Source organism: Fusarium verticillioides, chromosome 8, assembly GCF_000149555.1.
Source record: "Fusarium verticillioides 7600 chromosome 8, whole genome shotgun sequence".
In the NCBI taxonomy this organism is placed as follows: Eukaryota; Fungi; Ascomycota; class Sordariomycetes; order Hypocreales; family Nectriaceae; genus Fusarium; species Fusarium verticillioides.
In genome coordinates, this window is record NC_031682.1 from 1,581,773 (window position 1) to 1,601,486 (window position 19,714).

At 47.4% G+C, this 19,714-nt stretch overlaps 12 protein-coding genes across 12 annotated transcripts; 3 read left to right on the forward strand and 9 right to left on the reverse strand.

The window, feature by feature from the left end:
* Positions 1 to 306: 306 nt before the first annotated feature.
* FVEG_07246 (hypothetical protein) lies at positions 307 to 1,971 on the forward strand. Its single transcript, XM_018895840.1, has 6 exons — positions 307 to 806; positions 856 to 949; positions 1,001 to 1,058; positions 1,110 to 1,187; positions 1,239 to 1,500; positions 1,546 to 1,971. Exons 1-6 carry the CDS (start codon positions 458 to 460, stop codon positions 1,746 to 1,748), a joined length of 1,044 nt encoding a protein of 347 aa, XP_018753176.1. The 5' UTR covers positions 307 to 457; the 3' UTR covers positions 1,749 to 1,971.
* FVEG_07245 (hypothetical protein) lies at positions 1,597 to 4,243 on the reverse strand. Its single transcript, XM_018895839.1, has 2 exons — positions 3,727 to 4,243; positions 1,597 to 3,675 (listed from the first exon to the last, which is right to left on the reverse strand). The coding sequence occupies exons 1-2, from the start codon at positions 4,171 to 4,173 to the stop codon at positions 1,918 to 1,920; spliced, it is 2,205 nt and encodes a 734-aa protein (XP_018753175.1). The 5' UTR covers positions 4,174 to 4,243; the 3' UTR covers positions 1,597 to 1,917.
* A 268-nt stretch (positions 4,244 to 4,511) lies between these two features.
* FVEG_07244 (hypothetical protein) lies at positions 4,512 to 5,750 on the forward strand (the record flags this gene model as incomplete). The annotated part of the gene is made up of 6 exons (XM_018895838.1): positions 4,512 to 4,545; positions 4,603 to 4,673; positions 4,718 to 4,932; positions 4,980 to 5,061; positions 5,113 to 5,401; positions 5,458 to 5,750. 6 exons carry the CDS (start codon positions 4,512 to 4,514, stop codon positions 5,748 to 5,750), a joined length of 984 nt encoding a protein of 327 aa, XP_018753174.1.
* On the reverse strand, positions 5,732 to 6,457 carry FVEG_07243 (hypothetical protein). The gene has a single exon (XM_018895837.1). The coding sequence runs from the start codon at positions 6,323 to 6,325 to the stop codon at positions 6,011 to 6,013; it is 315 nt and encodes a 104-aa protein (XP_018753173.1). The 5' UTR covers positions 6,326 to 6,457; the 3' UTR covers positions 5,732 to 6,010.
* Positions 6,458 to 7,238: 781 nt separating this feature from the next.
* On the reverse strand, positions 7,239 to 7,658 carry FVEG_16047 (hypothetical protein; the record flags this gene model as incomplete). The annotated part of the gene is made up of 1 exon (XM_018905284.1): positions 7,239 to 7,658. The coding sequence occupies exon 1, from the start codon at positions 7,530 to 7,532 to the stop codon at positions 7,239 to 7,241; it is 294 nt and encodes a 97-aa protein (XP_018753172.1). The 5' UTR covers positions 7,533 to 7,658.
* A 45-nt stretch (positions 7,659 to 7,703) lies between these two features.
* Positions 7,704 to 8,529, reverse strand: FVEG_16046 (hypothetical protein). The gene has a single exon (XM_018905283.1). It carries the CDS (start codon positions 8,329 to 8,331, stop codon positions 8,050 to 8,052), a length of 282 nt encoding a protein of 93 aa, XP_018753171.1. The 5' UTR covers positions 8,332 to 8,529; the 3' UTR covers positions 7,704 to 8,049.
* Positions 8,530 to 9,048: 519 nt separating this feature from the next.
* On the reverse strand, positions 9,049 to 10,845 carry FVEG_07241 (hypothetical protein). Its single transcript, XM_018895836.1, has one exon. It carries the CDS (start codon positions 10,653 to 10,655, stop codon positions 9,198 to 9,200), a length of 1,458 nt encoding a protein of 485 aa, XP_018753170.1. The 5' UTR covers positions 10,656 to 10,845; the 3' UTR covers positions 9,049 to 9,197.
* Positions 10,846 to 11,618: 773 nt separating this feature from the next.
* FVEG_07240 (hypothetical protein) lies at positions 11,619 to 12,282 on the reverse strand. Its single transcript, XM_018895835.1, has one exon. It carries the CDS (start codon positions 12,247 to 12,249, stop codon positions 11,719 to 11,721), a length of 531 nt encoding a protein of 176 aa, XP_018753169.1. The 5' UTR covers positions 12,250 to 12,282; the 3' UTR covers positions 11,619 to 11,718.
* Positions 12,283 to 12,419: 137 nt separating this feature from the next.
* Positions 12,420 to 13,603, reverse strand: FVEG_07239 (7-alpha-hydroxysteroid dehydrogenase). The gene is made up of 4 exons (XM_018895834.1): positions 13,420 to 13,603; positions 13,072 to 13,369; positions 12,717 to 13,023; positions 12,420 to 12,667 (listed from the first exon to the last, which is right to left on the reverse strand). The coding sequence occupies exons 1-4, from the start codon at positions 13,469 to 13,471 to the stop codon at positions 12,578 to 12,580; spliced, it is 747 nt and encodes a 248-aa protein (XP_018753168.1). The 5' UTR covers positions 13,472 to 13,603; the 3' UTR covers positions 12,420 to 12,577.
* Positions 13,604 to 13,730: 127 nt separating this feature from the next.
* FVEG_07238 (hypothetical protein) lies at positions 13,731 to 15,935 on the reverse strand. The gene is made up of 4 exons (XM_018895833.1): positions 15,554 to 15,935; positions 15,116 to 15,501; positions 14,241 to 15,066; positions 13,731 to 14,191 (listed from the first exon to the last, which is right to left on the reverse strand). Exons 1-4 carry the CDS (start codon positions 15,872 to 15,874, stop codon positions 13,784 to 13,786), a joined length of 1,941 nt encoding a protein of 646 aa, XP_018753167.1. The 5' UTR covers positions 15,875 to 15,935; the 3' UTR covers positions 13,731 to 13,783.
* A 127-nt stretch (positions 15,936 to 16,062) lies between these two features.
* On the forward strand, positions 16,063 to 18,419 carry FVEG_07237 (hypothetical protein). The gene has a single exon (XM_018895832.1). The coding sequence runs from the start codon at positions 16,231 to 16,233 to the stop codon at positions 17,425 to 17,427; it is 1,197 nt and encodes a 398-aa protein (XP_018753165.1). The 5' UTR covers positions 16,063 to 16,230; the 3' UTR covers positions 17,428 to 18,419.
* On the reverse strand, positions 17,704 to 17,955 carry FVEG_07236 (hypothetical protein; the record flags this gene model as incomplete). Its single annotated transcript, XM_018895831.1, has 1 exon — positions 17,704 to 17,955. The coding sequence occupies one exon, from the start codon at positions 17,953 to 17,955 to the stop codon at positions 17,704 to 17,706; it is 252 nt and encodes an 83-aa protein (XP_018753166.1).
* Positions 18,420 to 19,714: the final 1,295 nt, after the last annotated feature.

Here is a 19,714-nt window from a genome sequence, read left to right on the forward strand (position 1 = left end):
GAAAAGCAACTATGTAGGAGACCTGCGACGACCAGACTGTCATAATGATTCATTCAACTCTTATTTTGCATGGCGTTGTGCAAGGTCACCGTCAGTTAAGAGGTACATTTATTCTCTGCCAAATACTATCTACAAAAATGTCTTTCCTAACTTGGCTTACTCAATCTTATGTACTGTTACGGAGTAATTGGCTCACAGGCCGAGCCTACACTAAACCATAATAGGCTACGGCGGCAATGAATCATTCACTGTCAATGAACGGTCTTCCGGGCCCGCGGAGATTGGAGGTATAAGAAAGAAATGGCAGACAAGTCCTTATAAAGTCAAAAGATCTCTTCAAAAGGAGATACGATAGAACATGCAACGCTCCGGCCAATAGGTCTTTCAAAATCTGCTCATTCTATCCCAATCCCATAGCCCTTCACAATTACACCAGGATCACCCTCTGCCAGCCACAATGGGTTACATGAAAACTACCTACGATTACGTCGACCTCAACGCGCCTTTCACGCCCCTACCTAAATACGGCCATTTTTCCAAAAAGACTCCCGAGTATGAACAAGCAGAGCCTTCCATCCGAAAGACGTATGAAGTTCTCTATTCCCTCCCCGACTTTCCCAGTGTCCGCGCAGTCGCTGGTGATGCAGATGCAGTGATGCCCCCTGGGGGACCTGATCGCTACAAAAATGTTGTCACAGAGCTGATCGACATTCCTACTCGCGATGGAACCAGGATTGAGCTCAAGGTTTATAAGTCGCCTAATGTTAATGAAAACGCTGTTTTGATGTATCGAATGCATGGTGGTGGTAAGTGTATGGGCCAAGCCAGTCGATGGGCTTTGCTGACACTTATAAGGCTGGTGCCTTGGCCGTCATGAAGTCGATGGCGTTGATAACGTATATGCTGCCATCAGCACCAGCATTATCGTCGTGAGTGTCGATTATAGGACGTGAGTACCACGCCTCCAAAAGATATACGGAAGGTTTGCTAACGGAACCAGAGCCCCGGAGCATCCCTTCCCAACACCAATCAATGATTGTTACGACGGTCTCATCTGGGTGAGTTGGTAGCATGGAACTCAATGAACGTATTCAGTTGACCATTTCCAGTGCAAGAAGAACGCAGACAGGTTAGGAGTTGACCCGGAGAAAATCATAATTAGTGGAGGCTCTGCTGGTGGCCAGCTTGTGAGACCTCCTTTCATTTTACCTATGGAAAACAATCTTATAACCATACAGGCAGCTTCACTCGCTCTAGACTGCGTCAGAGACGGTGTGACCGGGCTTGTCGCCCAAGTGTTGCATTTTCCATCAACGTGTCATCCCAAATTCTTCCCCGCGGATAAATATGAATACGGCAGCTATATCCAAAACTACGACGACGCTGTCCTAAGCACAATAAACATGGAGACTGTCTTAGATGCTCATGTCCCTGATGCGAAACCAGACCACAGACACTCTCCTCTCCTTTCAGAATCATTCCAGGGACTCCCACCAACACGTGAGCGCTTCCATAGGTTTACATGCTTAAACTAACAGGCTCCAGTGATTCAATGCGGTGGAACGGACGTCCTTAGAGATGATTCATTCGCTTACGCTGATGCTCTCAAGAAAGACGGCGTTGACGTGGAAATTCACTGTTATGCTGGACTTCCACATTGGTTCCCTGTTGTACTTCCTCAAACACCTCAAAGCGTTCGGTTTTATGAGAGATACAACGACTTCTTAGCCAGGCATGCAGGAAAGTGAGAGTGCTTTAGGCGGGAGACAATTAGCATTACTAAGGTCTGGGGAGGTCTCGAGGTTCATGGCCTTATGAAGCCAAAGCGACATAGAAATAGATGGATATGCCGATAATGTTGGAATAGGAATGTATATATGCTCCAGCAGCACCAATGCTTGAGACAAAGCCAGCCACTCAGACAAACACTGGCCCTTCCACCCAATTATCAAGAAAGCTCATATCCAAGCCCTCTAATGTCCAGGAATCTGCCACTGGGATATCTTGTAAAGAAGGCGACCTATCTGGCTCGGTTCCCATACATCCTCCTTCATCTCTTGATGAAGAAGGTATAAGATTAGCCAAAGTGCCATTTTCCAGAGCGTTCCCCGGCCCCGGCCGATCCAGTGCTATATTGCCCCAGGGGACTTCCATTGTGATAGGTGGCTTTTCCGTTCCATAAGGATCGCGCCTCAGAATTTTGATCACGGGCAGATTGGGCAGATGAATGTCGAGAGCTGTTCCATCGTCACTGGCTTTGACATGATGACCCAAATTCCCATCCCTCACCGACTCTTGGGCAAAAGAAACACTATAACGTACGCCAGCTGCAACGTTATCCTCAATTGCCAGAAGATAGTGTAGTAGGGTCATTAATCTCCGAGAAATATCGTCACTCGTTTTACGCACTCCGTCTTGTGCTATTTTTAGTACTTGTTCAATAAGCCCACGATCACTCAACCGCTGTTGTGTCAGAAAGTGAAAGCCTTGCTCCTCGATCCGCTTGTGACGTTCATCGCAAAGAATGTGAGCAATGGTTAAGGCTGTACACGACATGAAGGCGATTAGATCTGTTCCGCGGCAGTGATATCGTGACTGAGGAATCGAGCGGATAGAGACGAAACGCGTTAGGACTTCTCGACTTGCTGTTACAGCCGTCAACTTGTTGTACTTCCACTCTTCTCCCCCATCGACTTTCAATAGATAGGGCATATGGAGCTGTAAGAGAAGGTGGTACTGCATGAAATGATCATTGAAGCGAAGAGTCTCGCGGATTTTATCGGGGAGGTCATAGTGGGAGGACAAATTGGGCATGATCCACCACTGGGCTGGCATAGATGTACATGCATCTCGCAGCAACTTATCAATCTCTCTCGTGAGTGATTGATCAAAAACATCAGATGACCTTCTACTCAAAAGACGGGCGCACGCAATTGAGCAGAGATGTTGCATCTTCCGATTTGCAGAGTAAGAGTCAAATGCATCGAGGTTGCCAGCTGTTTCGTCAGGCGCACTCTGGGGCAGACCTAGCATCAAACAAAGATATCGATCGAGGTTGATCACACGGAACCATAAATCGTCTGGTTCAACGGTGGCTCCTCTTACCGAAGATGGAATAATGCCCTTGTTGAGGCCCAAAACCTGGGCTATCATGACAGCACGGCGTGCCGCAAGCCACGATCGGCGAAGATTGCCTGCGTAGTTCTCATAAAGAGCCTCGAGCATGATGCATTCTATGCCTTCGAGTGACGATACTAAGTCATCGTTGCAGGTGACAAGATCATGCGCGACTTTGACAATCCGTGCCATTATGTTCTGGTAACTTGTGCTGAGATTTTCAAGGTACTTTTCAGACGAGATGAGAGTTCCTTGGAGAAAGGTGGAGAGTACGAGCATTTTCCTAGCGACGAGGACAGGATGAGCTCCTTGTGGTGGCAAGCGAAGCAAGCTGGACGGAGATGGGAGCCTTGAGCCGCGTTCCTTTGGTGGTGCGCACGTCATCGCTCTGATGATCTGCGAGGACTCTACCGGGACGCTCATGATTATTTTCATGTCTTCTGCGCTTGGCCAAGCAGATATTAGGGCTTGGTACACAGCATCGTGGGGTCCTGGGTCATCGGGAATTTGAGCTGGTGGTGATCTTTCGGACTGTGGTGTAAGCTCTATAGGGTGTATCTACCATTTGTGAGTGTCATAATTTATTTCATGCCTTGATGCTTGACTTACCGAGAGGGAAGCGTCGTCTGTTGAAGCGGCATTGGCGTTAATGGCCACGGGTGACCTCGAAAGTCTATGTCCATCCTCGCTTGGTCTTCTCGATACCGACTTCGACGGCGAAACCAAGCCATTTCGGGATTGCTTGTCGGATTGTGCATTCTTGAGAAGATGCTGTACCAAGGCTTCAACTTCCCCAAGCCGATCCACGATGTGTTTATTGCTTCCAACTTCGGGCGGCCTCTCAGATGCCTGGCTCACACAGTCTGTACCACGCCTCTTGCATGAGTCACAAATACCGAGATCATCAGAGAAGACGCATTTCGCTTTCCGCCGCTTACACGCCCAGCAAGAGGCCGTTCCCTTGCGTAGCTTCCGGCGTTTGACTGGCGCGGAACTGTCCGCCGAAGCGGAGTTAGGCAATGGGTACTGCTCGTCCAATGATATGTGTTCTCCCATGGTTGAATTGTAGGATAGAATGAGGAGAGTAGTAGAGTAAGACAGTGTAAGGAGTGAGAGACAAAAGCTGACCTTCAAAGGATTCTGCTGGGTATTCGTCCGCCGATTTTCCGGAGCTTTTGAGGTGGATTTGTCATGTGTTCAAACGGTAAGACGGATATAAGTACCGGGAATAAAGATCATGGCGTTCACGATGTCGGCGGACGAACGCAGGGACCCTACGAATTGGCGGAAGTTCGGGTGCAAGAGAGTATATAAGAGCCAGAGATGACTTTTAAGTAATGGTTTAAAGTCTGAGTATAATCCAGTGTCGATAAAGCATACAAGTGTGGTTCAATATGGTCAAGATCGCAATTGCAGGAGGAGCCGGCAGTAAGTCTTATTTATCCTCTATTTGCAATAGAATAGAAGTTATTGACCGAGCTCTAGATGTCGGCCAAGAGGTCATGGATGCCCTCGTCGCTAGAAACAAGCATGAGATAATTATTCTGTCTCGAAAGGTATGCAACGTTTCTTGACTAGCACTTCTGAACTAACTTCTCAGGATGCGCCGGAAACAGAAATCGTCCCTGGGGTGACATGGTTCACAACTCAATACGAAAATGTTGAGGAACTTACCAATATCTTAGAGGGCGTACATACGGTTCTATCTTTTATGTCTGTCGCCCCTGGTGATACAGCTGCTGGGCCACAGGAGAAGTTGATCGATGCGGCAGTCCGAGCGGGCGTGAAGCGCTTTGCACCAAGCGAATGGGCTTCGTAGGTCAAAAGGCTCCCTGAGCTAGTGAGTAGCTAATAGCTAACAGGTCTAACCTGGATTACTTTCCCTGGTACGACTTCAAGAGGTCTGCACGTGAGTACCTTGCAGAACTTAACAAGGACAAAAAGGTACTGCACTTCATCTAGCAACACACGAGACTCACTAATGCTTAGTTGTAGGTAATTGAATACACGCTCTTTCAGTTCGGACTCTTCACGAACTACATGACCTACCCATATAAGTCATCCAAGCACGTCAACCTTTTCGAAACGCCAGTCAACTTTCATGGCCGCCGAGCTCTTCTCATCGACGATGGTGAAGCGGTAATAACGCTTACATCTGCCCAAGACGCAGCAAAAGTAACTGCTTTAGCTGTAGAATACGAAGGAGAGTGGCCGGTTGTCAGTGGCGTTAAGGGCACAGATATTACGATGAATGAACTTGTCGCTCTTGGCGAGAAGATTCGAGGTACGGGCAGTCGAAAAGAGAGTATACCCCGGACAGGATGCTTATCATTTACATAGGTCAAAAGTTCAAAGTTGAGTATTTGAAGAGCAAGGACCTCGAAGCTGGTATCGTCAAAGCTTCATGGCTTCCCCTTCCCGAACACCCAGCGATTCCAGCTGAGATGCGAGAGAAGATTGCTGCAGATATGATCAAGTGCTTCCTTCTCGGAATCAAGCATGGTGCTTTGAGGGTCTCTGACGAGTGGAATAAACTTGTGCCCGAGTATAAGTTTACCCAGCCTGATGAATTCCTGACCAGGGCATGGGCTGTCATTGACGGAGGAGCTAAGAGTGCCTTCACCGAGGATTAAAACCTCTAGGAACATCAGAGTAGAGATATGTATATACTTTTAGAGATCTAAAATGAATGTACACTTCGGCAATGCTGGAGTGGTATCCTCCATAAACTGACTCGGAATGAGGAGACTGAGTGCATGGCCGTGGGGTATCCTGTGAAACTACTCCATCCGAATTCAGTGAAGCATGAGACTCAATACCACAACGACTTATAGGTCAGCCATCGAAGCAACCATGAGGCAAGGAACATGTGTTGATCATTATGCAAAAGCCATCAGAATCCACCAGCACCAGCACCTCCTCCTCCCATAGCACCGCCAGCAACCGCTCCAGCAATGCTCCCATGATGAAGTGAACTCGCTCCACCACCATTGTTACGCAACAGGAAGGACTTCTTCTGGTTCTTGTTTCTGGCACGGGATTCTTTGCTGGCCGCGTTCATTTCGTTGATTTTGTTCGTGCGTGCTTGGTCTCTTTGCCGAGAATACGCACTGGTGCCGGAAACCGGGAACTTGCTGTCAAAGTTCTTGTAGTGGCGTGGAGGTGGATCAACAGGATCTTGGAGCCTGGTAGAGAATGGCAAACACATCGTTGTAGGTTCGTGCGAAATGCAGGGCTATTTGTTGAACTCAATGATAGAGGGCGTTGCTTTAATGGTGCGATATCGATTAGAGTGATTGATAAGATTTTGGGTTATTCATAGTCTGCAATGGATCTTTGCGGCAAGCTATTCAATGGAGTGGATACTCTTGCTTTTATATAAATTATCTGATAACTCGCAAGAGCATACAATGAACGTTAGCAATGACGTGACTGGGCGCACTAATCCCTGCTTCGAGCCAAGGCTCAGCTCTAGGCATCATAATTGCTGGAAACTGTCCAGGCTGCTGGGCCGATTCTTGGAGACGAGCGATTGGTAGTTGGTCAATTGAGAGGCTATGCAGCCGTAAGTGGTGTTAAGCCATGCGGCAGCAAACAAAATTATCGGTCATTGCGTTTCTTTTCTGGTCTAAGTTTACCTCTGATGCTGTCAGCCTACATGCTGTTTTGAAGATCTTGGCCAGAATGTGAGGTCGTGGAGTAGTGATCAACCGGCCCCCAACAAATGCAAAACAGGCTTATCTAGAAGCCTAATAAACCTGTCTACTGTTAGATCCACAAGGATTTGACGATGTAAACAAATAGCGAATCAGAAAGCCTACTCTTGCCTCCAAAATATATTTACGGAATTGAGTCTCTTCGGACACAGATTAGACTCAACCATCTAGATTAAGCGCAAGTGGCTAATAATAACTCCATTCGCCCCTAGACTCAACATCAAGCTAATGTCTTTGGCTGCAAGGGGAATGGTAGACTTTAAGAGCTTGTTTCCCAAGACATTTGCGCGTTGAATTGGCAAAGCCTGGTCGGAGGTCAAAGGTCTCAACTGCGTTCAACGAGCCCAGCTCAAACCCTCATTCACAACTACCTAGGTACGTACGAATGGATATCCTCATGAGTCATCAGCATCCTCCACCTCCCCCGTCACATCCACCTCCGCCGCCTCCTCCTCCGCCACTATCTCCCCCGCCCCCACTATCACAGCCATAGCTGTCGCATCCTGCACCGGCATCCCCGTCTCCACCTTCGCCCCCAACACTATTACCACCCTGGCCCCAGTCACCAATGAAGTGATGACCAGCGCCTAGAAGTCGAATGTAAGCAGCTCCCTGGTTGACGTTATTGGCAGTATTGTAGTTGTTTGCGTAGCAATCATCCTCCTCATCTCTTTTTCGTCTGAAGAACGGAAGACACATTGTTGCAAAGGACGATGAAAGGCTTCGCTCGTATACTATTTGTAAAAAAGATATGTGAATTGAGTCGGTATAGAGTCCAGCTTTATTAGTCTGATAAGCCTGCTGTCCTGGAGGATGACGTTGTCGTTGTGACTTGGGTTTGAGAAGCAGTATAAGAATTTTAGTGATAGTCTGGAGCTCTGAGCATTTGTACGTTAGGTCAATCTTATATACCAACTTCACCGTTTTGCCAAGAGTGTTTGGTAGGCGTAGAAGCCCATAAAATTCGAATTGAGCACGCAGTCGTCAGCTTATTCCACGAACAACAAGGCTCAGCAGCCAAGCCGTAATCTCAGCTACTTGCCAAGGGGAGGGAACAAAGCTCATGGCCTTAACCCTAAATGATAATAACCCTAACTCCTCAGACGGTTGTGCTAGTCTAATAAAGTACGATAGTGCAATATCGAATATATCCCGCTCAAGCCAGTATTTTACAAGATAGCAATCATTAAACTCCAAAGCCCAGTGTTACAACAGTTTATGAACAGCCTCCTCCACCTCCACCATCTGCGCCGCCGCCTCCGCCGCCGCCATCACCGTGGCCTCCTCCATGATGACCTCCTCCGCTGTAATCGGCCCAAGCTCCTGCTAAATCACCGGCAGCTGAGGCGTAGTGACGGCCGTGTTTACGCGACTTCTTGCCGCCGTTATAGTATCCGTAGTCGTTGTAGCCGTATTTCTTTGAGTAGCCCATGGCTGGTTGTGGATGGTAATCGTAGACCCGATCATGTTTCTTCTTTCTGAAGAGTGGTATACACATTTTGGGTTGTGTGTATTTGAGGTGGTGTTTTGTGTCGATGAGCGAATTGTTTGCTAATGCTGAAGCACTGAAGTAGATGAGAAGTTCGTTTCGTTTGGCAGTGCAAGCTGTGAATGCAGTTGTGATTTATAAGAGAAGACAGCTTGTAGTAAAAGAACCTTACTTGTAGGGTTGTTTGTGTTGATGGGATAATTGCTAGATCTCATCAGGGAATGACGCGCACTTATATACATGGTATCTCTCTGGCTTGATGCAGCCTGGAGTGACGTCTGTCGTTAGCTTCCTCTTTCCGAAACCAGGTCTGAGCCCCGGGCACCCCATTAGAGCATCCTTCGAGAACATTTCTACGGCGAATATGTCACGAGACAGCATTTTATTGATCAGTCTCACTGCTGCACAGCCACCAGGGCATTTTGTTGTACAGTTGATCGCGTGAATCTTCCCCAATTGGTCTTAGATGGCCGCATCGTTCCCCTGCAATTTCGCTGCTCCAATCTTCAGCCCTGTCTCCTAATGATGATCCTATCCCAAAAGGGTATCAATGGAGCGATGCGATCGACCCGCCTCTGACGCTAACGGTGCGAGTACAGCAAGATTATCGTCAGCTGCTGGTGCTGCGCCATGTTATAGCGACGACGATCTTTAATACCTTTAGAATATCCTTACTCTTCTAGACCTTGATGCAGCGAGAAGGCACATGAACAAGTCAACCTGACTCTGGTGACAGTCGGAAATCAGAAGGCGATACCCAAACTAGAGAGCCATCTAACGAACCCCAAGAATGGGGTAGATAAATTGTCAAAGAATGCATCCCTATCGTACAAGCCAATGATCTAACAGTACATAATACACAGATTAAGTTAACGCTATAGCTTTCTCTTACCAGTAATAAGCTCAAACTCCTTTTCCGAACTCCTATCGAGCTCCCTTTTAACCCAAGCTCCTATACTTGAAGCAGCCTCTCGAGGGCTCTCCAAATGTAACTGAAAGAAGCCCTGTAATGACGATGGCGTGAACGTGTTGTCAGGAATTTCTTTCCCAAATTCCGCAGCAAGCTTCTTGATCTCATCCATATCAAGATGCGAGGTGCATCCGAGATCAGGAGAAAACATGCGAATGAACATCTCTTCGGCTGACTTTCGGCTGATGTTGCCCAGGAGAACCTTCATATCGACTCGTCCTGGTCGGACCAATGCGCTGTCCAGCTGTTCGGGATGATTCGTGGTCATGATAATGATGCGTCCTTCAACAGAACCAACGCCATCCAAGACATTCAAAAGTCCGGAAAGGGTGCAGTTAGGCGCAGAACTTCCCTCTTGCCCGTTATCTGAGTTTGAACGATCTGTCCAAACTGCATCGATATCTTCGAGCAAGACTACACACCGTGGAGGAATCTCTTGGAACATCTGTTCCAGATCTGCATCCGTGGCAACGCTAGGGATCTTGACTTCATAAAGATCCAGTCCAAACTCGCCAGCAATTGCAACTGACAACGATGACTTTCCAGTTCCAGGGGGTCCGTAAAATAGATAGCCTCGTCTATAAGGCATGCTGCGACTCTGATATCTCTTCTGTGTCATGGGATCAAGATAATTTCGAATATCGCCAAGAAGCTCTTGTTTAGTCTCATTGTCGAAGTGAACAGTCTCTAAATGTCGAATTGGTTTCCGTGCCTTTGGTTTCCACGAAAGACCATAGCGATCTCGAGCGTAGATGATCACAAAAAACTGTGTTTGTCGATCTGAATACTCCCGGCATGATTCGATAAAGGCCTTGATGGGCTCAGCCGACCAGCCAAAGCAGCTCACAGTGATTTCTTCTCCTCCGATACCGTCATAACTGGGATCCGATAAACAAGAGCTGAAGTCGTCGATTCTGCGTGTCACAAGAAACAGGTTTCCCTCATAAAATAGCCATCTTGTGTTCCAGTGGGGTGAATACTGGATAGAATGCTTTGTCTTTTTCAGGGCTGCGGCGCGATCTCCATTCTGTCCGATATCGGTGCGTCCATGGAATGAACGATAGTGTCGTTCCCGGTTAGCCAGAATCCATTTGACAACACTTCTGTTGAGAGGATCGCCACCGGGAATGGTCACAGATGCGAGAAAGAAACGCCGTACTGTACCGTAGACTTCATGCCATATGCGATGGAGAAATCTCCAGGCTGTAGGTACTGTTCCGGCGATAGCAATGAGCGATCCGATCTGTGTGATGTCGAGTTCTGACCAGCGCGAGACAACGTCTCTCATGATACCGATTCCCTGTGACATTGGATCGAGAAGATGCTGCCCGGTAGCAGCGCCAACGTGGAAGTGATGAGACATCTTCTCAATGCTCACCAAGTTGGCGACGTGCTCAATTGAAGCTCAGCGGTGGGTGCAATTGAGGGACCATTGAGAGGTATAGCTGTAAGGGACGAAGAGAAAAGAAAACACAACCAAGAAACAAAACAATTACATCGGTTTAAAGAGTGACAAGAAAGGTCAATTAGGAATACTGTACAGATTGATAGGGGATTCCGTCATGCTGCATCCCAGAAATTTGTCAAGATTTGGTAGCAATTGGAGATCTGCCATGGTTGCCCGCCTACCATTCTTAGTAAGGCGCCCCTTTTTATGTGTTCTAATCCCTGTTGACGTTGCCGCGGGAGTTTTAACCTTGCGGCCATTTGTCTTATTTCCACGGCAGAGATCGCAACGTGCTCGCATGTAATTGAGGATCTATGCTACAAAGGAATCTGGACATAATTCCCTGGTCAGGGATCGATTGCATTCTGCTAGTCCTGAATAATCACAAAAGTACTCGACAGTAACACGAGCGAAATGTGAGCTGTTATAGGATAGCTCCGGCTGAGCAGAGAACCTTGAGACTAAATATGATGTGCCAGCCTTGGAATAACCCTAATCCGTGTCATCGGAGCCTCATGGAATTTCGTTAGTGGTTATATCAACAATGATAGTGGAACGTCCTTCCCGAGGCTTAATCTGAATATCGCCGGGGAAAGTCTAAAGACATGAAAGGTTCATCAACCGCTTAAAAAGGATATTACCTTCCCTCATTCGGACCAAAAGACCTCGTAATAAGAAGTAGTGCCCATGCCCAAGACCTGCACGGTACAATGGATGTGGACCCTGAACTAGAAGCCCTTGAGTGCATATGCTACCAGATACAGTACTGCCCTTCCCAGCATAATTCTAAGCGAGACACAATCTATTCAGTAGTTTGCTAGGATTTGGAGAGTGGTTATTGTCGTTCGAGGCGGATTAACAAAGGATGACTATTTTCGTTTCTCCGAATGCACCAATGGGATACTGTTATATAAACTTGCTGCCACTAACTCGTTGTACATGGCTCCTTAATCACCCCCTTGTCCTCAACAGATATCACTCACTGACCCTTGCTCCCCTTGATTTCATTCCAGAAGTCAATAAAATCCTCAACGCCTTTATTAGCCATACTCTCAATATGGGGCAGCTGTTCTTTGAGCCACGCTTTTTCGTCACCCGCCTGTGGCGCAGCCATTCCTCCCTCACGAATCGTGACTAGCGGTATAAATTTCACCATAATTAACCTTGTCTTCTCATCCTCGTCGCTCCAAGTTGACTTCTCAGTCGGCGACGTGATTTGAAGCGATTGGTACCAAGCTGCTTCAATCTTAGCACCGAGATCATCGAAATCTGCTTTCGACCGGGCTGCCGACGTGCGAACATTTCCAGAGATGCGATTTGATGTTAGAGGGTGAGACTTTCCAGCGACGAAGTAAGTGTTATTGGTGTTGTCTTCTGCGAAGAAGCGTACGTGGACCAGGAATGCTGGAGTCTTGAAAGCTTCACAGTGAAGCCTTGTTATTGCGGCTGCTAGACTTTGACGTTGGTCCTGAGTGAAAGGACAAGAGTGATGGATTTCGTAGAAGGGCATGGTAAAGCGGTCGATGGTGCTTTTGTATCAAGTCATAGGAAGGAAGTCAGGTTCTTGTGCATGTGGGAGCAGATAATATGAAGGTGATGTCAACTTATACTGGCACAAATGCGGGGTCGGCTTGTTGACCCGCGGATGACGGCCAAAGGGCGACACACAGCCGTGAATAACATCGAAGAAGTATGGAGGAAATTAGAAATTTCTATTCATTTCAATTCCGAAAACATTGATAAAGCTATGTTATGGGCCTTTGCGAAGCACATTTCCCGACCATATGGAAGTTTTTCTTGGCTAATAATGACTATTATTGAGATTGCCGACATAATTTCTACCACTTCTCAACGTATGGTCGGATATCGATCTCCTGTGTAAATGCAGAGCGATGTTGGGTATGAAGATTCCAATAAGCCTCAGCAATCTACAAATTTCATCAGTAACTTCCGAATTACATGCGCTGTTCAACTTACCGCATCAGGGCTAATCTTTCCATCCTCGACACCGTCATTAGCAGCCCAGTCTTTTGTGCGAGGGATATTTATCACTCCGTCAATCACAGCATGAGCTATATGGACACCCTTTGGACCGAATTCACGTGCAAGAGACTGATGCATCGCGCGTTGGCCCCATTTCCCAGCTGCAAAGGTGCTGAACTGCGCGGACCCCTTAATGGAAGCTGTGGCGCCCGTGAGGATTAGAGTAGGAGGGTAGTGAGAATTCGGTACTGCTTCAAGAAGATGAGGGATACTTGCTTGCGCAAAATTGAAGAATGCTCGGCTTTCTGTTGTTAGTTGGGTGTACCTTCAGCTCGACAGAACAACATACATGGATCCATCAATGCTGGCATTCAGGTCATTCTCTGTGAGCTCCAAGAACGGCTTCTTAGCAAAGCCGCCGCTTCCAACGTTGTAGATGGCGGCTGCGAGTTGACTATCTGGTAATTCCTTGTTGATAGTCTCGAAAGCCTTCTTCAAAGACACAGCGTCGCCTACATCAGCGGAGACTCCGATTGCCTTGCCGCCCGCTTTCTGGACATCCGCAAGAGTACTCTCATAACTCTCAGGTCGGCGAGCAAGCAATACGACTGGGTATTTCTGAGCGAACCGCAGGGCGACGGAACGACCTGGTTGAAAATCAGTAAGCAGCGCGAGTTGAAAGGAGGGGTAAGCTTACCAGTGCCAGGGCCAACGCCAGCGATGAGAGCGTAGAAGGACTTGGATGACATTGTGATAATTGGGTGGCTGTATATTGTATGAATGAATTGATAGATAAAAGAGACACTTGATTGTGAAAAGATCGTGAGAATTAAATAGAAAGATGAATGTTTAAAGTGGCATAATCGCTCTGCCTCGTTACGTCATATACTAGAGTGCTTATAAATACCGCTGCATCAACATGGCGTTTCGCGTCTTCAAATCAACGCCGACGGTGGCTGACTGATGAATCTCGGACTACCGAAGCATTAGACTGTTGACAAATTCAAATGTTCCAAGCACTTCTGATTTATTAATACCTGACATTCTGCTATGTATCCAAATTATTTGATATCGTTCTTAACCTTGTCTACCCATTTGCTCCCAAGCCCATTGAGAAGAGGGACGCGAATGAAATCCGCGATATCACGATACAAGACCTCCCGCTTCTGCTTTCCAACTGCAACGCTCATCTTCTTGGCCTTTTTCATTCCTTTTTTGGCCTTGCCGAGTTTCGATCCGATTTCCCATATCATCCAATCCATGGCCACGCGAGTGATCTTGCTATGGTCTTCCCATTTGAAAACCCCCACGTCGTTGTTCGCATCGCCCTTCAGAACTTGGTCGAAGATTGAATGCAGAAGCTCCAAGCCCTTCTCCTGATTTTGAGCTAGGCTCGACCATGAGCCGCCGGTAATAAGAGTGACGGTTGTCAGGTTGCGGCCACGGCATATGATTCTAGCAATTTCTGCCTGTCTCTGTATTAGCAATGTCTCCTCGCCCACGGGTTTCAATACTTACCAGCTTGGTCGGTTCTGGAATAAACTCAAACACCTTCAACTCTGGAAGATTATCAACCAGAGTCGAGACCGTCTCAGGTTCCAAGGACGTTATTTTGTAGCCACTCGTGACACCTCTGTATGATATCTTCAGCTTGGTCAGGTTCTCATGTTTGAGAATAGCTCTGACGAGTGAGCTCTTCAGACCAGGATTGACCGTGATCTCTTGACGGTATTGGCCGTAGTCATGCAGCTCCAGACAAGTCAAAGTGTCGAAAGACGATATGAAGTCGATTCTGGCGTCAACGTGCGCTTCTTGCTCCTCAGGTACCGCGAAAGAAGTTTCTTTTCCCATTTCAATGTTCAAGTTGCGCAGTTTGATCTTGGACTTGTGGTTATCTCGGGCCTTCGAGAAGACATCGCTGAGATACTGAAACAATATTTTCAGGTCATGTGAGAGATAGCCAAACTTCAATTCTTCCAGCGCAACAAAGTCAACAGCATTTGCTAGAGCGCTCAAAAATTCTTCATCAATAGTAGCTCCCGTAAGAGAGAACGATTTAAGCGAGGTAAGGCTCTTGCCTTTCGGCCAGTCATCCAAGAACACAGAGCTGAACGATCCAGTCTCTATCACCAGACTCCGAAGGGTTGTTCTAGAATTGAGAATCAAAGATAATGGAGTATTGTCTTTTCGGAAGTTGGGGCTAGCAAAACCGAGCAGATGAATGGCCAAGTGTTTGAGATCTTTGATTTTCGCTAGCGGTTTGGCTTCGCTTTCTCCCAAGTTTCCGGCAGAAACATTCAAGGCTCTCAAATTCTTTTGGCTTGCTAGACTCTTAGAGATAGATCTGTATCATGTTAGCCTGAAAAGTTCGCAGCAGGGACAATTTGGCATACTCTGTGATGCTGGAGGTTTCGACGACCTCAAGATTGGGCATGTTCTTCAGAGCTTCCTCGACATATCGATTTACAATGTACTTGTGATTTCTTCCTGGGTCGCCGATGAAAAGGCAGGCTTGGCGGGCGTACTCCCCAAAACGAGGCTTCTTTTGAGGATCAACAACGTTGGGGAAGCTTTCTTGTTGGCCTCGATACTGGCCCTCCTTCCTGAGTTGTTTTCTTTGATTAATAGAGAGAAAAGGCTCAAGAGTTCGGATTAACTTCGGAATATGAGCGTGATACGCTACGGAGATATTAACGCGCTCGTAGAGTCGAGGTGCAACCATGGCAAAGTAACTCTTGCTTGTGCAGCAAAGTCTTCCGAGCGTCCTAGTATCCTCAATCTGATTGCGTTCAGCACTTCGCTAATCGAGTAGTGGATGGTGTTTATCTCACATGGTCCAAAATCAAGTTCAGAATCTCTCGTGGACAGGACCAAAGAAGGTCGGTCGTTGTACTCATTGGTGACTTCGCGGATAACTCTTCAGCCTTCATACAACTAGTTTCTACCCTGGATTTCTTTGTAGCTGGCATTCCATCGTTGCTGGCGACGTGTCTTTTCGCATTGCTGATGACGAGGGGCTTTTCGTGCAATTTGCTCACTGTTCCTTTACGCTTGCCTGTTTTGCTAGGCATGTCAGGGCCGGAGTCATCTTGGGCGCTTGTAGGCACCCGGTCCTGCAAAGCGTGGAGCCTGGCGCTTCTCCGGGTGGACATGATCAAATAACGGAAAGAAGATATTTAAAATGGGCGTAGAATGTGAGCCTTGAAGGCCGTGAAGGAAATGAAAGGAGTATAAGCCGAAGCTAAGGTTACGCGACGTGTCCGGGTATGAGCGATATCACGTGACAATACCGAAAGTGTACAGGAGTCCTAAAGTCCTTGAGGAGTACAGCCTTCATGATATGACCGTATCACAGCAAAAGTTCTGCGACATTGTTACTATTCTAATAAGACTTTGCGGTGCTCCATTCCCCATCTACCAACCCAAGAAATACATAAATTAAAACCTAACTCTTCCCCCAATCCAACCTCTCAACAAATAAACGAAGACACAAAAACGCTGGACTTTCATGTTTACGTCCTTTCGAAGATCCATCAAATCTCTATCTAAGGGTTTGATGGATCCAGGCCAGATGCAGAGAGTTTCTAGGAGGTATCGCATGCCGCCGGAATGGCAAAAGCACTCGCAAACGCTAACTGCGTGGCCGTCTCCCGCCTCGATTATCGAGGAGGATGTCCTTCGACAGGCGCGGGCTGAAGTCTCGGCACTTTCCAATGCCATCTCCCGCTTCGAGCCAGTCACAATGTTTACCCGCCCGGAACACGTTCGTGAAGCATCTGAAACGGTGTCTGATAACGTCACTGTGCGACCACTGGCTGTGAGCGAGCTTTGGATCCGCGATACAGGACCGGTCTTTGTTCATGGAACGCAAAACGGCTGTTTTAATGGACTGAAGCTTAATTTCAATTACTGGGGAGCCAAGATACCATCCACTGGTGATGAAGCGGTTGCTGCGAATATCCAGATCCCAGAAGCTTCAGTCATAGACCAGAGGGATGAAAAAGATGAATGTGCGTCTCAAGGAAATGCCATACCTATTGTTGACGCCGGTTTCACTGGTGAAGGAGGCGCGATTGAGGTTGATGGAGATGGAACCCTTCTGGCGACTGAGAGCTCCATCGTCAATGAGAACCGTAATCCGGGCAGATCGAAGGAAGAGCTGGAAGGATTATTCGAGAAATACTTCGGCATCCACAAAGTGATCTGGCTTACTGGCGTCAAAGGCTATGATATCACTGACTTTCACATCGATGCATTCGCGAGATTCATCAAACCGGGCCAGGTTCTTCTGAGCAGACCTTCTGAACGTGCTGATCCGCGGGTGATCCAAGCCTACAGAGAAGCCAAGAAAATTTTGGGGAACGCAACAGATCATGGAGGAAGACAATTGGAAGTCTTTGAAGTTGAAGAGCCTCATCCCAGTGACCTTCCCGGCGAGAACTGGGATCATTTTGATGTTACTGTTGCTTCATACGCCAACTACTACCTCCCCAACGGAGGACTGATCATGCCGCGTTTTGGAGTTGGAAAACTTGATGATGATGCCTACGCCTTTTTCCGCCAACACTTCCCAGATCGAGAGATTGTTCAAGTTAATTTGAACATTCTTCCTAAGCTCGGCGGAGGAATTCATTGTGCTACCCAGCAAGTACCGGCGGAGGATTGGATGCAGAGAGGAATACGAAGAAGGGAAGTGAAGTTCTAATGTCGCAACTCATGCACTTAGAGAGGCATAGTACTTTGATCACGGTTGTCCGAGAAGTGTCGAATAGTATTGGCCCTTCTTCAATTAATACTCCACTCAATCACATCACTTAATCCATTGCGAGGGACGCAAGCACGTTAATGGATTTCTAATAGTAGAGTTGAAGGGATATTTCTCTTTCGCACGAAAGGCGTCGCTTAGTCGTTTATTCATACCGTCGCGTTAATAATACAGGAATTCATCTTCTAATATCGACGTCCAGGCTGTGTCAAGATCTCAATCTTTGTTGCTGCACCTTGTCACTATGTGCAGGGCATCTGAATTGTTGTTGCTGCGCATGGCGTAGACACCAGGCCCGTACCCATTGTTGTTGTTGTTGCACCTGGAATCAACAGACAGGGGGTGACAATGTTTGTCTCTATGGCAGGCATGGACGTAGAGGTCTAACCCGTCCGCCCCCTCCATCGTTTTCGCTGTGCCTGGCCTCGACATCCAGCCCGTCTCCACTGTCGATTCTGCTCCTAGCATCGGCGCCCCCCCATCCTTCTACCGCCGCCCATCATACCTCCACCCATGCGTCGTCCGCCTCCCATTCCTCCCATCATACCGCCGCCTCCCATGCGGCCTCCTCCCATGCCTCCGCCCATGCGACCTCCGCCGTGGTGATGGTGGTGAACTACCTTGACAGGGCGAGGACCCATCATTCCACCGCCGCCAGAGCTGTAGCGGGTTTGGCTTCTTCCGAAAGGGAGACACATTGTGATTGTAATTGTGTGTATGTGGTTTCAGTTGTAGCCTTTGTGTTGATTGAGTTTGTTGCTGATTTGGTGTGGAGATAACTCGTCGTAGGTTCTACCGAGTTTGGATGTGTTTAGAGTTTGTTGATAAGGTATTCGGTAGTGGGTATTTGCAGGATTTGAGTTGTAGTATTTAGTGGTTTGTTACTGATGATGATGATGATGATAATGAAGTGTGATTAAAGGCACCAGAGGCAGTATATATAGTCTTCAATGCCATGCATGACATGTCCATCTCGGCGTTGCAACCGTCAGTTGGTTGAAAGGGGATAAACTTGGATTCATCGATAGTTTCCGTATGACGCCACTTCAGCTCCAGGCCGTGACCCGAAAGGCGCAGAGCGTTGGCAGATGTCATCGCTTAGCCTACCTTGGGTACCTTATTTAGGCCTGAGCCTGGGTCTGCTGGGCCCATTGGATACTACGTAGGATAGAGTTATGGCTTCTCCGTTAGATGCAAACCTTGTCATGCCAAGCCCTATGCTCGTCAGACCCAAGAAAATGGGGCCTCGGCGGCGTCGTCATCTCTTGCCATGCCAATAGCACCACTTCTCTCGGCTACATTATTAGTCCCTGATCTGTCAGCCCGCCAAGGTTTCGGTTCAATCGGCTTGCGATATCTTGATAAAGAGATTCGATGGTCTTGGAAGGTTGTATTGATCAACTGCACGTCAGTCGTCAGAGTATTTCAATTGAGAAAAAGACTGATATTCAAGAAAATCAATTGACTTAGTCCAGTTACATCATTTTGCCCTTCATTTTCCTGTTGCCATCGGCCTGCAATACGTTGTAACTCTGTATTGCTGCCGACACTGCTCGTGTAAAGCTGTAAATCGACTTGACCAACATTGCACGCTACGGTCCATAACTAGTCTCTAGCTCAGTTGACCCTTCAATATGAAGCAAATTCTTGGCGACAATGTCTTTATTTTCTTTGTTGATGAATTGTCTCCAAATGACTTGCACTGTCATCAAACGCTATCCTTCCTTCTCTACGCCAAGTAGCGATCCGCCCCAAAATCTAGAGGCGTTCGCACATCCACTGGCCCGTGTTTGTCAAAGCTGACAAGGCCAATGCGTGTAGTGTATTATACATCCATACGTATTAGGCCTGTCACCTTTAAACTCGCAGGTATCGATACCTGATTGTGAATATCGAGGACAAGAGCACAGGATCGGTCAGCCAATTGAAGTTGCAGGGTTGGAACGTCTTGGATAGGACAGAAGAGTGAGCTAAATGTTTGAGATTGGAGTTTTCTATTTTCGAGGCTCTGGAAAGCTCGTAGTTTCCATAGTTGAAGATGATATTACCAAGGTTGTCGGGCGTGTTTATATCAAAGTCACAGTGAGCAAATTGTCCTTTCAACCGAATCTGCTTCTGCTGGTGGTACATGTATGGCAGCCTTGAATGAGACAGTCTGAGAGCGGAAAGCTACAAAATACTTGCAAATGTAGTGTTCAAGTTGTATGCCGGATGTTTTGTGTTATTT

What these genes read in the sequence shown, in the direction of transcription:
- FVEG_07246 (XM_018895840.1), top strand. Translation starts at nt 458, where the DNA reads ATGGGTTACATGAAAACTACCTACGATTACGTCGACCTCAACGCGCCT. An exon ending in GTATCGAATGCATGGTGGTG is followed by an intron (nt 807 to 855) that starts GTAAGTGTATGG and finishes GACACTTATAAG; the next exon opens with GCTGGTGCCTTGGCCGTCAT. An exon ending in CCAGGGACTCCCACCAACAC is followed by an intron (nt 1,501 to 1,545) that starts GTGAGCGCTTCC and finishes AACAGGCTCCAG; the next exon opens with TGATTCAATGCGGTGGAACG.
- FVEG_07245 (XM_018895839.1), bottom strand. Translation starts at nt 4,173, where the DNA reads ATGGGAGAACACATATCATTGGACGAGCAGTACCCATTGCCTAACTCC. An exon ending in CAGACGACGCTTCCCTCTCG is followed by an intron (nt 3,676 to 3,726) that starts GTAAGTCAAGCA and finishes CACAAATGGTAG; the next exon opens with ATACACCCTATAGAGCTTAC.
- FVEG_07243 (XM_018895837.1), bottom strand. Translation starts at nt 6,325, where the DNA reads ATGTGTTTGCCATTCTCTACCAGGCTCCAAGATCCTGTTGATCCACCT.
- FVEG_16046 (XM_018905283.1), bottom strand. Translation starts at nt 8,331, where the DNA reads ATGTGTATACCACTCTTCAGAAAGAAGAAACATGATCGGGTCTACGAT.
- FVEG_07241 (XM_018895836.1), bottom strand. Translation starts at nt 10,655, where the DNA reads ATGTCTCATCACTTCCACGTTGGCGCTGCTACCGGGCAGCATCTTCTC.
- FVEG_07240 (XM_018895835.1), bottom strand. Translation starts at nt 12,249, where the DNA reads ATGCCCTTCTACGAAATCCATCACTCTTGTCCTTTCACTCAGGACCAA.
- FVEG_07239 (XM_018895834.1), bottom strand. Translation starts at nt 13,471, where the DNA reads ATGTCATCCAAGTCCTTCTACGCTCTCATCGCTGGCGTTGGCCCTGGC. An exon ending in GCCAGCATTGATGGATCCAT is followed by an intron (nt 13,024 to 13,071) that starts GTATGTTGTTCT and finishes AACAACAGAAAG; the next exon opens with CCGAGCATTCTTCAATTTTG. An exon ending in GAAAGATTAGCCCTGATGCG is followed by an intron (nt 12,668 to 12,716) that starts GTAAGTTGAACA and finishes TGAAATTTGTAG; the next exon opens with ATTGCTGAGGCTTATTGGAA.
- FVEG_07238 (XM_018895833.1), bottom strand. Translation starts at nt 15,874, where the DNA reads ATGTCCACCCGGAGAAGCGCCAGGCTCCACGCTTTGCAGGACCGGGTG. An exon ending in GAAACCTCCAGCATCACAGA is followed by an intron (nt 15,067 to 15,115) that starts GTATGCCAAATT and finishes AACATGATACAG; the next exon opens with ATCTATCTCTAAGAGTCTAG. An exon ending in TTCCAGAACCGACCAAGCTG is followed by an intron (nt 14,192 to 14,240) that starts GTAAGTATTGAA and finishes ATACAGAGACAG; the next exon opens with GCAGAAATTGCTAGAATCAT.
- FVEG_07237 (XM_018895832.1), top strand. Translation starts at nt 16,231, where the DNA reads ATGTTTACGTCCTTTCGAAGATCCATCAAATCTCTATCTAAGGGTTTG.